Raw genomic sequence first — 15353 nt, forward strand, 5'->3', positions numbered from 1 at the left:
GAGGTGGCTGTTTGCTGAAAATGACCCTCCCTTCCTCATACTTCTTTTCTACCTGCTGGATTCTGTCTGAATTTTCCTTACCTGGTACCAGGAATATGCTCGGTCTGAGGGGTCAATAAGAATGGTGATGATCTTGGCTTTAGGGACCAGAGAAGCCGCTCTTTTAGGAGCTTCCTCTGAATGGAAGTAATTGGCACTCTTCTCAAACAGAAAGTCAGTGGTAACATTAGATGGGACTGGGAAGAAATCCATATACCTAGAAAAGGAATATTTCTCAAAATAAGACTGGTTTATATACAGACCCTGGTGACTGAAGATGTTAACGATGTCCCACGAACAAAGTTCATTTGTTTGCTAAACAGAAGCCTTTTCCTTTAAGGCATCTGTCCCATAAGCCTGTTAGCAAGGAAAAAAATATACAGAACAATAATAATGTATTTAAAAAATTTTTTTTTTCGTTCTGCTTAATATCAGGAAAAAAGGTTTGGGAGATAACAACAATGTAGACACAGAGTGAGTGATCAAATAGCACTAATAATCAACCTAATTGTGTAAAGTGAATGCAGAAATATTTTACAGAGAAAAATTGTTAGCACTCAACCAAACAATAAATTTTTGATCAAAACAAATGATATGTTCAGTTCAAAGGCATTTTAAAAGGACTTACGCCAAACAGTTTTTTACTTCATCACAAGTAAAATAATTTCATTCTCACTAATGCTGCTGTTACATCCAACTCCTATAAAGTGTCAAAGGGCAGAACAGATCCTGTGTAAGCACTGCCTATTTGCTTATTTTTTCCCATATAGAGCCATTTATAGTCTTTGGGATAATTATGAAAGTTTTAAAGTATGTACATATTTCCAGATATAAAATCCTATCCAATTTTCCAACATCAGTTCTTGTATCCTTAAGTGGGGTGAGAATTCAAATCACCAGCAGAGAGAACACAGGAATGCCTATCGCCTCCAGCATAGAATCATAGGACATAATGGATTTAGTGTAATGTTCCATTTGTACAAAATATCAAATATAAATGAATTCAGCATATAATATTAGCTATTTCTGAAGCACCAAGGAATATCTTTTAGAGGAAAAGGGGCCTTTTTAGAAAGAATATGGGAATTTAACTTCTAGGGTTTCTTACCTTTTATAATAATGGCCTCACTCTCTACCCACATCCTCTTTGATTTATAGGCCACTCTGACTATGAGTTATCAAGACAAGGAGGTTCAATAATTACTGAACAAGAAAGTCATTAATATTTACGTGATGACTTCTTTTTGCCGAGTGTTGTTTGCTTTCAGTCACACAATAAAGCTTCCAGTAGGTTTCCAGTTTTTAACATACTATAAAGTTTGGCTGGTACAACAAAGTGAGGTCTTGAAACTCAGGGCAATAAGGAAATCCTTTTATGTTTTCTGGAAATAGCCTTGTTGGTGATATATCATTCTGACATCCTTTTGTTTTAGGGGTAAAGAGGTATACAGACATTTCTGGAAAGCCTGATCTGCTATCTGTCCTGGTATATTCTATTTATAGAAAGTGCCAAATTTCAGGATACTTTTAAATTTTTTTTTATTTTTATTTTTTGGGGCCACATTTGTGGCATATGGAAGTTCCCAGGCTAGGGGTTGAACTGGAGCTGTAGCTGCCAGCCTACGCCACAGCCACAGCCACATGGGATCTGAACCATGTCTGTGACCTACACCATGGTTCACGGCAATGCCAGATCCTTAACCCACTGAGCCAGGCCAGGGATGGAACCTGAATCCTCATGGATACTAGTCGGTTCGTTATCACTTAGCCACGATGGGAACACCAAAATTTCAAGATACTTTAAAATTTAGATGACCACACTGATTCCAGTGTTGCTAAGGTTATATCAAGTATCTAGTGGTATCTTATTTGGTCCAAGCTTGTTTCAAGGCTCCAAAAATCACAAAAAAGTCCTCCAAAAATCACAATAGAAGGGCAGAAGTTACTGAATTCAGATAACTTTTAACTTCTAAAAGCTGTCTCACCTTCCCAGTAGTCTTCTATTCCTACGACACTTGAGGCTTTGAAAACTTCCTCAAGCAATTCTGAATCTTGGACCTATGATGTATTGGTTTTGCCTGGCTCCAGAGGCTCATGGAGAAAGCAGGGGTCAGTTCCTTGTTTGCCTATATGCCCATGTTTTTCTAACACAGTGACTGGTACATATAGCACTTAAGAAAGGTCTGATGAATAAACAAGAAAACACAAAGGATTCAGCTTCATATTTCCAGGGTGGAAATAGGCCCACATTTGGAGAATATGAATTCAGGTTATTCAAATAATTGGTGAGCAGGCTAGAGTAGTTTAACAATTTGGGAGTCAAAAGTGAATGCTTCTTTCATTTAAGCTTTGCCACCCCCATAACAACTCCGTAGTTCTTTTTTTTGTTTTTGCTTTTTTTTTTGTTTTGTTTTTTAACTGAGAGAGAGAGATGTGGTTTCTGCAACACTCTACATTTATTTGTTTCTTGGGTTGACCCTGTATTTCCAAGTGATTTTACTCAAAGCTAGATTGAGATGTGTAGAGGTTCTAAATGTTAGCAGGAATTTATGGCCCTCCCTGTGCCACTCCAACCCTCCTCTGCCTCCTTATATAATTATAAAAAATAATACCAAACCATAAAATATAACATTTAGCTATATGCATAAATCAAATATTTTTCTTGGAAATTCTAATGGAAAATTCTTGGCTATTTTGTCAAAGATGGAGTTTTCTCATTTTCCTTTGCCCTGCTTTGCTTGTGCCCTAAATCTGTGTTTAGGGCTGCCTGTTACTCAAGGCAGCCCTGATTTTACCCCATTCTTCAAGAACAGACCCATTAACTACCTATGCCTGCGCTAATTCTGTAAGTGACCTTGGTATGCTGAGACACATAATCTCCAACTTTGTGGCTCTGTGGTTCTAAAGGGATTGCTGGGGTCCTGATGCTTCGTGGAAAGGCAAGGCCAGTCCGAGGACTGTTGAGTACATTTGATATCTTTGAGAGCAAAGCTATAGTTATTGCTAATAGATTGACATTTGCAGGTACTATTATTTGTTATTTGTGTTAACTGCCTTTTATAAGCATGTAATTTGTCGATCAAAAGTGGGATATTGCAATTGGGATATTTTTAGTGAGATATAATTAAAATCTTTAATCCTTTCTACCTTTCTACTATTTATGCCATCTCTTTGTAACCTGCTTGAGGGACTTTCTATTCCTGTTATAGTGACTATACACATGACTGGGTTATGTACAGCTTTTTTTTTTTTTTAATTGAATAGTCTCACAGATATTCTTAAGTCCCAGGGAATCCAAGTATTATTGTCTTTCTCTCCACTTCTATTTTTTTTTAATTTCGTTTTTGTCTTTTGTCTTTTTAGGGCAGCACCCACGGCACATGGAGGTTCCCAGGCTAGGGGTCTAATCGAAGCTGTAGCTGCCAGCCTATGCCACAGCCATAGCAATGCCAGATTCGAGCCATGTCTGCAACCTACACCACAGCTCACAGCAATGCCGGATCCTTAACCCACTGAGAAAGGCTGGGGATCGAACCCACAACCTCATGGTTCCTAGTAGGATTTGTTTCTGCTGTATCATGATGGAAACTCCTCCTCTCCACTTCTAAAGCAAATTTTTTTTGGCTGCACCCATAGCATATGGAAGTTCCCAGGTCAGGGGCTGCATCCGAGCTGCAGCTGCCACCTATGCCAAAGCTGTGGCAATACTGGATCCATAACCCATTGTGCTGCATCAGTTTTTAACTACTCCCTTTAGTTCTGGTGTTAAAATCATTTTATTATACTCTAAATCATATATATTTGAGTCAGTGGGAAAATAGCTGCTAAAGTAGTTGCTGGTTTCTTGATTCTCACAGCTGTTATTTAACACTATGCAATTAATCAATTTCAAGCATGGATGAAATTGGCAGGGAATTATATATAATCAGGATATATGTAAATCCTAGTAGGTGCTAAATTCTACTCAATTCATTTCTTTAGATTTTCATTTGGACTACTCACAAGCAAACCTTGTGGGAGCTGATGCATGTAAAATATAGATCGTGCAATTTGACAACAGAATTAATATATAATACCTTTATGCTAAACTACATGCACAATGTTTATGTTCATGTTTGAGAGTTATTTTAAGGACTTACTCTTTTATATCACTTTCTGTCCAGAATTTATACCTTAACAGAAAGACTTCTGAGATACATTTTATGATTATGTCTGTTTGCAACTGTATTCCTGCTACATTACTATATTTTGTGTATATTTGACATGCTAACTTTTAATTTTAATTTAATTCTTGTCCTCAAATGGTTAGTATGGTCCTAATTTCAATTCAAAAGTCAAAAATTAAATTTTGTGATTTATTGATAGCCTTTTTATAACTTTCATTACTTATGAAATACATACACATTTCTAGTTCTATTTATTTATTTACCCTTTATACCAAAGTGAAATAGAAAACTATACACATGACCTGTAGCATCACTTTAAGGCAAAGTGCATAATAACAGAAAACTATGAAAGTGTTCTTGAGTAGAGAGGAATGAAATTCCTGAGTATTAGGTATTTCTCTGACTTTAGATCTGTAATTACCATCAAAAATAATTAATGCAAAGTAAAATTACATGTGACTCTCTTGAGGCGACAGGTCTCTTCATAAACTGAGAAAAGTTTGTTATAAATAATTTCTTTGCTCCTTCATGTTATTCAATCAGTATAAAAGGCACACAGGATAACTTCTGTTTAATTTGCTACAAGTTCATATGTTTATAAATATTAGTGCTAAATTTATACTGTGAACAGTACATATACTTTTAGATTTATACTAATAACCCATCTTACCAATCAATCCCCCTGTGGTAGTTATTTCTATTAAAGAACTGTACCTCCTCAAAGGTTTTTGGGCTGGGGGAGTTACTAAGGATGGAAGGATGCATAACCAGGAACAAATACAAAGCAGTGGTTCCTGAAAAGACAACAGAGGTTCAGAGATTAATTAAGGGAAAATACAGTTTCCTACTATTGGCATTTCAAAGTCATTAATAAACTACATATCACAGAGATCCAAACATACATATAAGTATTCCTTGAAGTAAACTGAATAGATAACCAGCATCTTAAAATAAGAAAGTTCTGAAATATGGGGAGAGTGTGATGTGAGAAGAGGCCTGATGCAGGAATTGGAAGAACTGGCTTTTGACCTCAGCTCAATCACTGACTTGGTCTGTGACTTTGGCGTCTAGCTCCTCTTTGTCTTGACTTATTAGCAGAAAATTGCCTGCCTTGCTTATTTCCTAGGCTTTCTCTGAGGATGAAAAGACATTTTGTACCTGAAGTCATTTTGATATTAATAGAGCATCATATAAATGAAATATATTATTATTTAATATGACACTACATGATCAAACCAATACTTTGATTTTCCTATAAAGTTGTTCCTGAGGACTATGAAAGCTTATTACATTTGAGACAGAATTTAAACCCTCAACAAGTTTCAGTTTGAATGTACTATTTACATACTTAAAAAAATAGTGTCGAAATTGTTTACATTGCTAAATTTGAAAAGAAAAATCGTGCCCTTTCCTAGTGACATAACAAACTCTGCATTTTTGAAAACATATCAGAGGTACCCATATGAATGTGACTTTTAATTTTTTTATAATGAGTAATGTCATAAACTGTTAAATTAGTGTTTTAGAGCCTAAATTACAAGTAAAAGGTTATAACTTAGTTACATTGCTCCAGGAGAAAGTAACGCAGTCTGAGTTCAGGTGTTTAACCAGGTGCTTACAACTATAACTTTGTGTATAAAATCATAATAAAAACAATCTGCTCTATGTATTCAATTTTCCCAAGAGAGAAATATACCCTCTATTTCCACTTCTCTACTCTAATGTGATTTACATTCTTATACAGTCTGATGGACCCAGACCTATTAATTGTCTTCTAGGTCAATAGCTAGCAATGGTAATCAGATATGGCCTTATCATATTTCTCTTGCTTGGAGAAATTACTGTTGTAATTTTGCTTACTATGAATGTTATGTTGCCATCTATATCAAACTTTGAATCTTCTTATCTTTCTGACAAGCTTTATTTAGTATTATACTTAAATCTACCATATGAACACATCAGAAAAATTGTGAAATAACTCTGTCAACAGCAAATATTGTTTAAAACAATGAGTTGGAAGAGGCAGTGTTTCTAGATTATATCTGAGCCAAACAATGAACATTTTATCTGTGATCAGACATAGCTATAGGGAATGCAGACATAGTAATCCACAATTTACAAGGCAAGAATGCTGTTCACAAGTTTGACTTAACGCAGTGGTTCTCAGGAGTTACCGTTGTGGCTTAGGGGGTTAAAAACCCAACTAGTATCCATGAGGATGCAGGTTCCATCCCTGGCCTCACTCAGTGAGTTAAGGATCAGGTGTTGCCACCAGCTGCATGTAGGTCACAGATACTGCTTGGATCCTATGTTGCCATGGCTATGGTGTAGGCTGGCAGCTGCAGCTCTGATTCGACCCCTAGTGTGGGAACTTCCATATGCTGTGGGTGTGGCCCTTTTTAGAAAAGAAACAAAATAAAACAAAAAAGCCAATGGTTTTCAAACAGGTGCATGCATCAGATTCACCTGGAGGGTTGGTAAGACAGAGAGCTGTGCTGTATCCCAGAGTTTCTGATTTAGTATACTTTGCGAAACACTGACTTAGAAGAAATGTGGGACAAAATCTAAAACTTATTGGGGAATGAAAATGGTAAAGCATTCTAGAGCATGATCTTTAGAGTCAGGTAACTTCTAGGATTGAGAGTTTTAGTTCTGGGAGTTCCTGTCATGGCTCAGTGAAAATAAACCCGACTAGTATCCATGAGGATGCAGGTTTGATCCCTGGCCTCACTTAGTGGGTTAAGGATCTGGCATTGCTGTGAGCTGTGGTGTAGGTTGCAGATGTGGCTTGATCCAGCGTAGCTATAGCTGTGGTGTAGGCTGGTAGCTACAGTTCCAATTAGACCCCTAGCCCGAGAACATCCATGTGCTATGGGTGTGGCCCTAAAAAGACAAAAAAAAAAAAGTTCTATTTCTGATGTTTATAAGCTGTGTGAACTTGGAATGAAAAAAGAATCTCACCTGAGTTTTAGTTTTCTTATATGTATAGTGAGGAAGAAAATATTTAGCTATCAGCGTTTTATGAGGGTCAAGTGAGATAATCTCTGTGAAAGTACCTAAACAGCTCCATATCTGAATATTAGTAAGGTATTTTTAAAATTAACATTTTTACTGAGATAAAATTCAGTAATACATTTTTTAAAAACTGAATAGAATTTGTGAAAACGGAGTAACTATTACAATGTGAAAAAAGATTAATTCCTTTTTAGATCAACCGATAACCTTTTCTGAGTTTTATTTTTAAGAACTGTATTAAATCATCTTGCTTGCTTTTTTTTTTTTTCCTTTTTTCACTGCTCTGTGGCATATGGGTTTCTAGGGCCAGGAATCAAATCCTAGTCACAGCTGCCACCTATACTGCAGCTGTGGCAATGGATCTTTAACCCACTGTTCTGGGCTGGGATCAAACTTGCATCCTTCAAGAGACACTTCTGGTCGTGTTGTGCCACAGCAGGAACTCTGTGTTGTTCGCTTTAAATAACATGATGAGCATTAAAAAGACAAACAAAAAGTGAATATGATCTAATCATTTGCATAAATTACAGGTACACTGTAATTTATTAGTGGTCAAAAAATTAAGTTGTGGTTTCTGAATTCGGCCTTTGCTTACTCAAATTCTTGGGTCTGAATAAACGTGTGTGTGTGTGTGTGTGTGTGTGTGTGTGTGTGTGTACATAATCCTACACACACACATTTAAAAAAAGCTTCAGGGAGTTCCCGTCCTGGAGCAGTGGTTAATGAATCCGACTAGGAACCATGAGGTTGCAGGTTCGGTCCCTGCCCTTGCTCAGTAGGTTAAAAAGATCCGGCGTTGCCGTGAGCTGTGGCGTAGGTTGCAGACGCAGCTTGGATCCCGCGTTGCTGTGGCTCTGTGGTAGGCCGGTGGCTACAGCTCCAATTGGACCCCTAGCCTGGGAACCTCCCTATGCTGCGGGATCGGCCCAAGAAATAGCAAAAAGACCAAAAAAAAAAAAAAAAAAGAACCAGTTTGGGTATTAAAAAAAAAAAACACTTCAGTTTTCATATTTTTGTTAGTTTCAATACCAAAAATATTTGCAAATCCAGATAACTATATGTCAGTGCAAGATTATTCAGAAAAATACTTTTTGACAAAACTGAAGTTAAAAATAAAGCTGGTTAATTTTTATGGAACTAATATAAGAAGATATTTTTGTTCATTTAAACAATAATTTCATAAAGTATCAATATATGCAATAATGTGGATGAATCTCAAAAGCATTATTCTAGGTGGAAGAAGTCAAACGGGAGATTACAAACTTTTTAGGGAGGTCAAAGTGTTCTAAATCTTGAACACTGGAGTGTTCAACAGTGTACAATTTCCAAAATTCATCAAACTGTGCATTTAAAAATGGGTGAATTTTATTGCCTGTAAATTATACCTCTGTAAAACTGGGGAAAAATTCAATTTCTATAAAAGGGAGTTAAAATTCCTGTCCAAAGGTAAATGTCATATACAGATTGTAACATAAACATTTGGAAACCCAACTGAATTCAAGATGACAAGTAATAATTCTGCCATCTAACCATGATATTAAAATGTCTGCATATCCAGCACAACACAAGAGGAAGCATATCCTGCAGGGCTTTCTGAAGCAAACTTGATCTGCCAAGCTTCAGCAAAGAGATGTGATTGTTAATGACAAAGCTACGTGATGACAGTAGGAGTTCGATGAAGAGACTTTAGTTTAAATGTGTTTCTGGTTGCTTCTTGACTTTAAATAGATAAAGACAAGTGAAATAAATAAGGCCAAGAGAAGTAGTTGTCCTATTTATTACTGTTGTCAGATTAATATTTGTAAATGGAACTAAGAGAAAATGAATAGGCTAAACGTACTGTGTACATTACATAGAATTCTCCCCATTTATTACTAGAGAAATAAGGGAAAGGAATGTATCTCTCTTAGGAAAGGATGTGGTTGAAATGGCTGTTTTCTGTCAAACAAGAAACTAAGAGCCCAAAATAATTTCTCATGCGGAATACAGCATGAATGTCTGGCATTTTAAAGCTTCCACTGGGCTTCGTTTTAATACTGTCTTACAGAAATAAGAAATTTATGGGAAAAAAATTGCATACCAATTTAAGAAAAGGTGTAAAAGATTTCTCCTGGGTATGAATAAATACCTTTCTTAGCACAAAGTTTTGTTTATGTCCAGGAATTCTGCTTGTCAAACATTCTTTATAGACCTTTAGAAAATGGTCACCTCTGCAAGAAATAGTTTAGAAATAAACTATGTAAGGAAGATAGCAGGAAGAAGCTAAAATTCTAGAAGATTTATAGATGTTTATATGTGTCCATCTCTATTTTTCATGAAATCCTATCCGTCACTCTTCAAACACATGATTAATTTTCATTTTATAAATGTTAGTAGCAACACCTTTCCGTTAAGATCTTTGGAGAAAATAACATTTCCCACCAAATTGCAGGATATTCAAACCGTGTGACATCTATCTTCATCCTTTTTACTTTAAAAAAGACTTCAACAAGAGCTTTTAAGTACATTATTGAGCTAAACAATGGTTATGTTGGAGAAAAAAATGTGTTATGCATTCATCAGTATTTATAGGAAGTTTGAGAAGTTACGTAACAAGACTCATTGTCTAGTCATCAGGATTTTTACACTGTTTGGTTAATGGTAACGTAAAAAGTTCTCACCAGTTTTCTGGGGTCCTATTACCAAGAATTTTGGTAAGCGATCACAGGTTTTTTCTTTAGACCAAATGTCTCTATGGCGTTTGTCATCACAAGGATTCTGAAGGGGAGAAGAAAATAGAGATGTATTTTTTTTTTGGTGGGTGCCCATTGTGTGTTAGAGTTTTTCAACTTCTGTCCTTGAAATGATATCCTAGGAAACAAGGCTATGTGACTCCTTCTTTTACATGAAAACCTTCAAGTGGCATCACGGAAGATATCAAATAACTTCTTTTCATCCCAAAGCTGAGTGTCTACAAAGGAGGTGGGGGAGGGGAGTCATTTCCACTATGGATAAACAGCCTCATGATACTGAGGCTTTAGTATTTTTTCCTGCCGTTGGCAGTTCTGTGTCTTAATTGTATGTGTGTGTGGAGTGTTTAAAACAGTGAGCTTGTTGAGGAGAGGCTTTGCTTCCTGCCAGCCTCAAATAGATATACCCTCAGCATTCATAAATTACTGAAATATAAGGTGTTAGATTTTTATTCCAAGTAACTTTGAGCTTTCCTGCTGTGCTTCAAAGGGATATGAATCTGGCAGTAATAGTACTCTTTAAAGAGACAGCAGATTCTTTCTGATGTCTTCAAAGGTTGGTAAATGTATGTCTAAAACTATGACTTTACAGATGCTAAAAGGCACTAAATTTCAGCAAAAGGGTAAAATAAGGATGCATTACTACCTTGGGGAATCTGCTTTTGGCCTATAGTTCTTAAATCAAAACCACTGTGCAAGGAACTAGAATATCCTAATTTTAACTGCAAAGTATATATTATATAAAGCATTAACATCAACCTTTAATACTCTTTAGGAATAAGCAAACAGGACAATACTTTATTTCTATTCAATTAACATTATAGATATGTGTAGTTAAATAAAACTTCTGCTTATTTAGCATAAACAACAGATTTTTCAGACTAAAATAAGTGTATTTTTTTTGGCTGTTGTTCTAGAAAAAAAGTGGTTTCACCTGAAATAATACCAATTTCAATGTAAAAACAAGGCGTTAAGGAGTTCCCCCTGTGGCACAGTGGATTAAGAATCCAACTGCCTCGGCTCAGGTTGCTGAAGAGGCATGGGTTTGATCCCTAGCCTGGATCCCTAGCCTGCAGTGGACTAAAGGATCTGGTGTTGCCACAGCTGCACTTTGGATTCAATCCCTGGCCTAGGAACTTCCTATGCCGTTAAAAAAAAAAAAAAAAAAGTATTAAATTAGCAGGAAAGTTGCAAGTCTTTCCAGTAGCTAACATTTGGTTAAGTTTTGGCACTCCAAAAGATAAAAAGATGTTTGTTTTTTTTAATGTCATCTACAAAATAATATGCAGTGACAGTTCTACAACCACTAGCTTTAACCTCCTAAAATGTGTAGTTTTGTTTCTTCTTAGGGTTATCTGTTTGTGCCCAGGAGGTAACTGGCTCAACTTCAAAGCTAAATGAATAGAGTATGAGTGCAGCATTTACTGTGCTTCAGTCTGTGAAATTTACTGAGTTCTTCTTCTGAAGATGGTTATTACTATACCATCAGTTCTGTCTTTCACTCTCTAGCAGCATTTAGGACAATGATTCAGAATGCAGTCTCTGAAGCCAGGTGGCCTGGAACTCTTTCCCATTCTGTCACATAGTAGCTGTATGACCTTAAGTGTCTCAGCCTTTCTTGTTCTCCAGCTTCTTCTTCTGTAAAATGAGGATAATAAGTATACCTACCTCATAGGGTAGTTGTGAGGATTAAATGAATTAACATATATAAAGCACCTAGTCTCACATATAATTAGCACTATGTAGTTATTTCGTAAGAGTATTACTTTGCTCAGGTCATGGAGTAGGCAATTTAAGCTCAAGGTGTTTTTGCAATTCTAGGCCACATGAGAGTGTAAGCTTTGAAATCTGGGTTATGCCTAGAACAGTTTGAATATGCCATTTCTATGTGACATTTTCTCTTAAGAAGCTCAGTGATTTTGCCACTAAGCACTTCCCCATGTCCAAAGTAATTCTCAATTAATATGTTTGAAAGCCTCCTATATTCTGCAGCTGCTGGTGCATCCTGTGATTCAGAGGCAGTTATCAGTTCTGAACTCTCTTCACCTATCCCTCTAATGTAATTTAGTTGTGAGAGGTATGGGGAGGTGCTCAAGGCTGACCAGCTGACTACCTCCCTAACACACCCTGAAACCACCTTCTGTTCTTTCAGCCTATTGTGATCTGCAAATTGGTCCCTTGCTCCTGATTGAAAACATTACATTCAACCTCTCACTGAGCTTTCAGAATCCCATAATTTCTAATGGGCATGGGAACAGAAAATTTGGTCTGCTATGAAGTTTCTCAAATCTACTAACACGTCCAAAATGCACATTATTTTACCCCCCAGACGCTGTCACTTTTCAGATTTGGATTACCTCCTAGAACTCCAAGATATGTTTTTGGGATTATTTCATTATACCAATAATCAACTCAATCTTACCTGCCAGAGAGGGTCTTTTTGATCAGGAAAGAGCTCAAAATATTTGTGAGCCAGCTGCACTGGCGGCAGTGTCTGAAGTCGCAAGTTGGTCCAGCTCTGCACGAAGTTTGCCAGATTAACAAATGTATACAATCCCAGCCGGTCATTCCCATAGTTGGACAAATGGGTCATGAAAATGCTGATCTGAAAAAGGCAAATGAACTTCGGTGTTCAAACACAAGTTATTTTAACTCTAGGGGGCAGTGCAATCATAGCAACGCTAGTTTTTCTCATGAAGTCTTTGTTCAGATTTTCAGTTCATGCCATGTTTATGATATCCCAAATACTCTCACTGTATTAATGGACACTGAAGAATGTGTTATTAGTAAGATCTGATGAGCATTTCTATGGGGTTTTAATATATTTAATAACAAAAAATGGGTGCAACTGCCATATATCCATGTTAGTGCAATTAGATTGCTGCTGAATGACATAACCTAGATGTTCACACATCATGGCTTCCTGATATGTGAACTATTCATAATTTGAGGCAGCAGGATCCCAGGAGGCTGGGATTTTATCATGCCAATCAGTTTAATTTGATTTGTAATGTAGTACATAAAGTTAAGGGGTATAAATAATCAATGAATTGTCATTATTAGCATTAACTGAATATCCTCTGATTTGTATTTATTAGAGGCCATGATGACAAAAGACTAGTGACTAATTTTTACTAAAATAAATATCAACTATTTTCCATCACTAACACTCTAAAACTATTTTCCGTATTTATTGCATCATCTGTTTCCAATATCAAATACTTTTTTGAGGCAAGTTTTCAGTGCTTGACTAGATAAAATAAATTCTTCCTATGGAAGCAGGTGTCCTAGATTGAATCCATGTATTGAAATAAAATTACAGCAAACATGGGAAACTTCTTATAATAAAATAAATTTGAATTCTGGAGATTTAATTAAATTGGTCAGGAATGTAGAAGGGTCATTTTTAAAGCTACTGCTTTAAGTGAATGCAAATAGTTTTTGTTGGTTAGTGTTGAAAAATGGAAATAATTCTGAATGAGATTTTCAATGGCAATAAAAATGACTGTGGCATTCATGTAGCTATAAAAAGATCATAAAAATAATCTTATGAAAGTAATACTTCCTAAAATATATAATCTTATATAAATGAAGAGTAATAACACTTGTTATAATTATCACAGTAATGAATATAAAATGTTCATTCATTGAGAGACAAAGAAATATTCTCGAAAGTTTATTGAGGTAAAGTGACAGAAATAAGAGTAAGGTTTGATATAATGAAATACAAAACATAATTATTTACAACTATGAATAAGAGGAAACAGTGATATCTTGTATTTTAAAGAACAAATCCTGTGGACTTTCACATAAAAAGCTTGAAGAATGATCAATTGTGTTTAATTGTGTTTCTATTCACTCTGCCGAATATATTTTAAATCTTAGAATTTTCACAGAAAGAATAGTCTGAGAGTGATTTTATGTAGCTACCAGATGACTGATGAAGTCATGGAATTGATAAGACTTACCATTGGAGGTATTTGTGAGAAATGAGACTTTAAAAATTTAACCTTCTGGTCATTTATTGATTTTTTATGGCCATATCGACAGCTTATGGAAGTTCCCAGGCCAGGGATTGGATCTGATCCACAGCTGGGACAATGCCAGATCCTTAACCTACTGTGCCGAGGCCAGGGATTGAACCTGTGCTACCTCAAAGACAACACTGGATGATTAACTGGCTGGGCCAAGAGTGTGAACACCAAACCTTCAGGTTATTTTTTTTTTTATAGTAGCTTATATTGTTTGACTTTTCCCTCTTCCTTTTTCATCCAAAATTCATCAAAACAGTGGGGTATTGAGAGACTTAAGAGAATCATACTTAAATTTGGAAGTTCTTTTCTAATGTCTGCTAAAGGCAGTCTATTATCATTAGTTTTATATGCCACATTTTTCAACATAGCCCAATAACAATGGCAAAATGATACTTCAAGTTTACTTTCTATTAAATTTTTTTCATACAATGTAAAACTATATTATGTTAACTTAGCCACTAGTTCAAGTTTCTTGCTTTATTTTTATGAAAGGTTTATCCAAAAATCCGTGTCTGTATTTCACTTGAATAATATCTACATTGGACAGAAAATGAAAAACGTGGAGATAGTATGTGACTTGTTCTAATACATGTGACCTCCTTTTGAATTTACTTTTCAACCTTGGAAAGCATTTTATGATGTGACATTTAAAACATAGTGCCACTTTTTTACTTGTATGAGTATAAAAAGTAAAAAAATGCTTCTTTCTTTGGTAAAAGCAAAGTGACCTAAAGTGAGTATGAACTACTTGATGACACCGCTTTTGCTGAAACTGAACTTGATTGGCAAGAATTATGGTAACACTTATAAGGTATTGAACTTAATCCTGTAAAAGAAAAGCTACTTATCCTCCAACCATAGACCCTTTCTAGATTTTCAATTCTATTTTTGTATATCTGCTTTAATATAATGCAAAGTGGAAAGGACTATTTCAAAGTGCTGGTTTTGCAGTGCATGTCACCTCCTGACAGTTTTAGACTTTGGACTCAAGGCTGGGATTTGTTTTGTGCTCCTAAAGAAATGTAGGGCCCTAAAAGGAGTATAATTGATCAGACACAAAACACCTCAGTTTCTTTCTTTTTTCTTCTTTTTAGTACTTTGCCTGTAGCATATGGAAGTTCCCAGGCTAGGGGTTGAATCAGAGCCTATGCCACAGCCATAATAACATTAGGTCTGAGCCATGTCTGTGACCTACACTGCAGCTCATAGCAACGCTGGATCGGTAACCCACTGAGCAAGGCCAGGGATTGAACCCACATCCTAATGGATACTAGTCAGGTATGTTAACCACTGAGCCACAATGTGAACTCCCCAATTTCTTTTTAAACTTTTTTTTAGGGAATGAATCACAACACTCTCTCTGTACATGA

At 36.0% G+C, this 15353-nt stretch overlaps 1 protein-coding gene across 1 annotated transcript in view; it reads right to left on the reverse strand.

Annotated features, from left to right (window-relative positions):
- The window catches only part of LOC125138077 (bifunctional heparan sulfate N-deacetylase/N-sulfotransferase 3), a 135436-nt gene that overhangs the window by 21022 nt on the left and 99061 nt on the right, over positions 1-15353 (reverse strand). Inside the window, exons 6-9 of the mRNA XM_047799323.1 lie at positions 12372-12554; positions 9881-9977; positions 4876-4999; positions 82-256 (exon numbers count right to left, since the gene is read on the reverse strand). Of these exons, the coding sequence (XP_047655279.1) occupies positions 82-256; positions 4876-4999; positions 9881-9977; positions 12372-12554 (579 nt within the window). The remainder of the gene's footprint in view (positions 1-81; positions 257-4875; positions 5000-9880; positions 9978-12371; positions 12555-15353) is intronic.

Source organism: Phacochoerus africanus, chromosome 10 (genome assembly GCF_016906955.1).
Source record: "Phacochoerus africanus isolate WHEZ1 chromosome 10, ROS_Pafr_v1, whole genome shotgun sequence".
Lineage (NCBI taxonomy): Eukaryota > Metazoa > Chordata > Mammalia > Artiodactyla > Suidae > Phacochoerus > Phacochoerus africanus.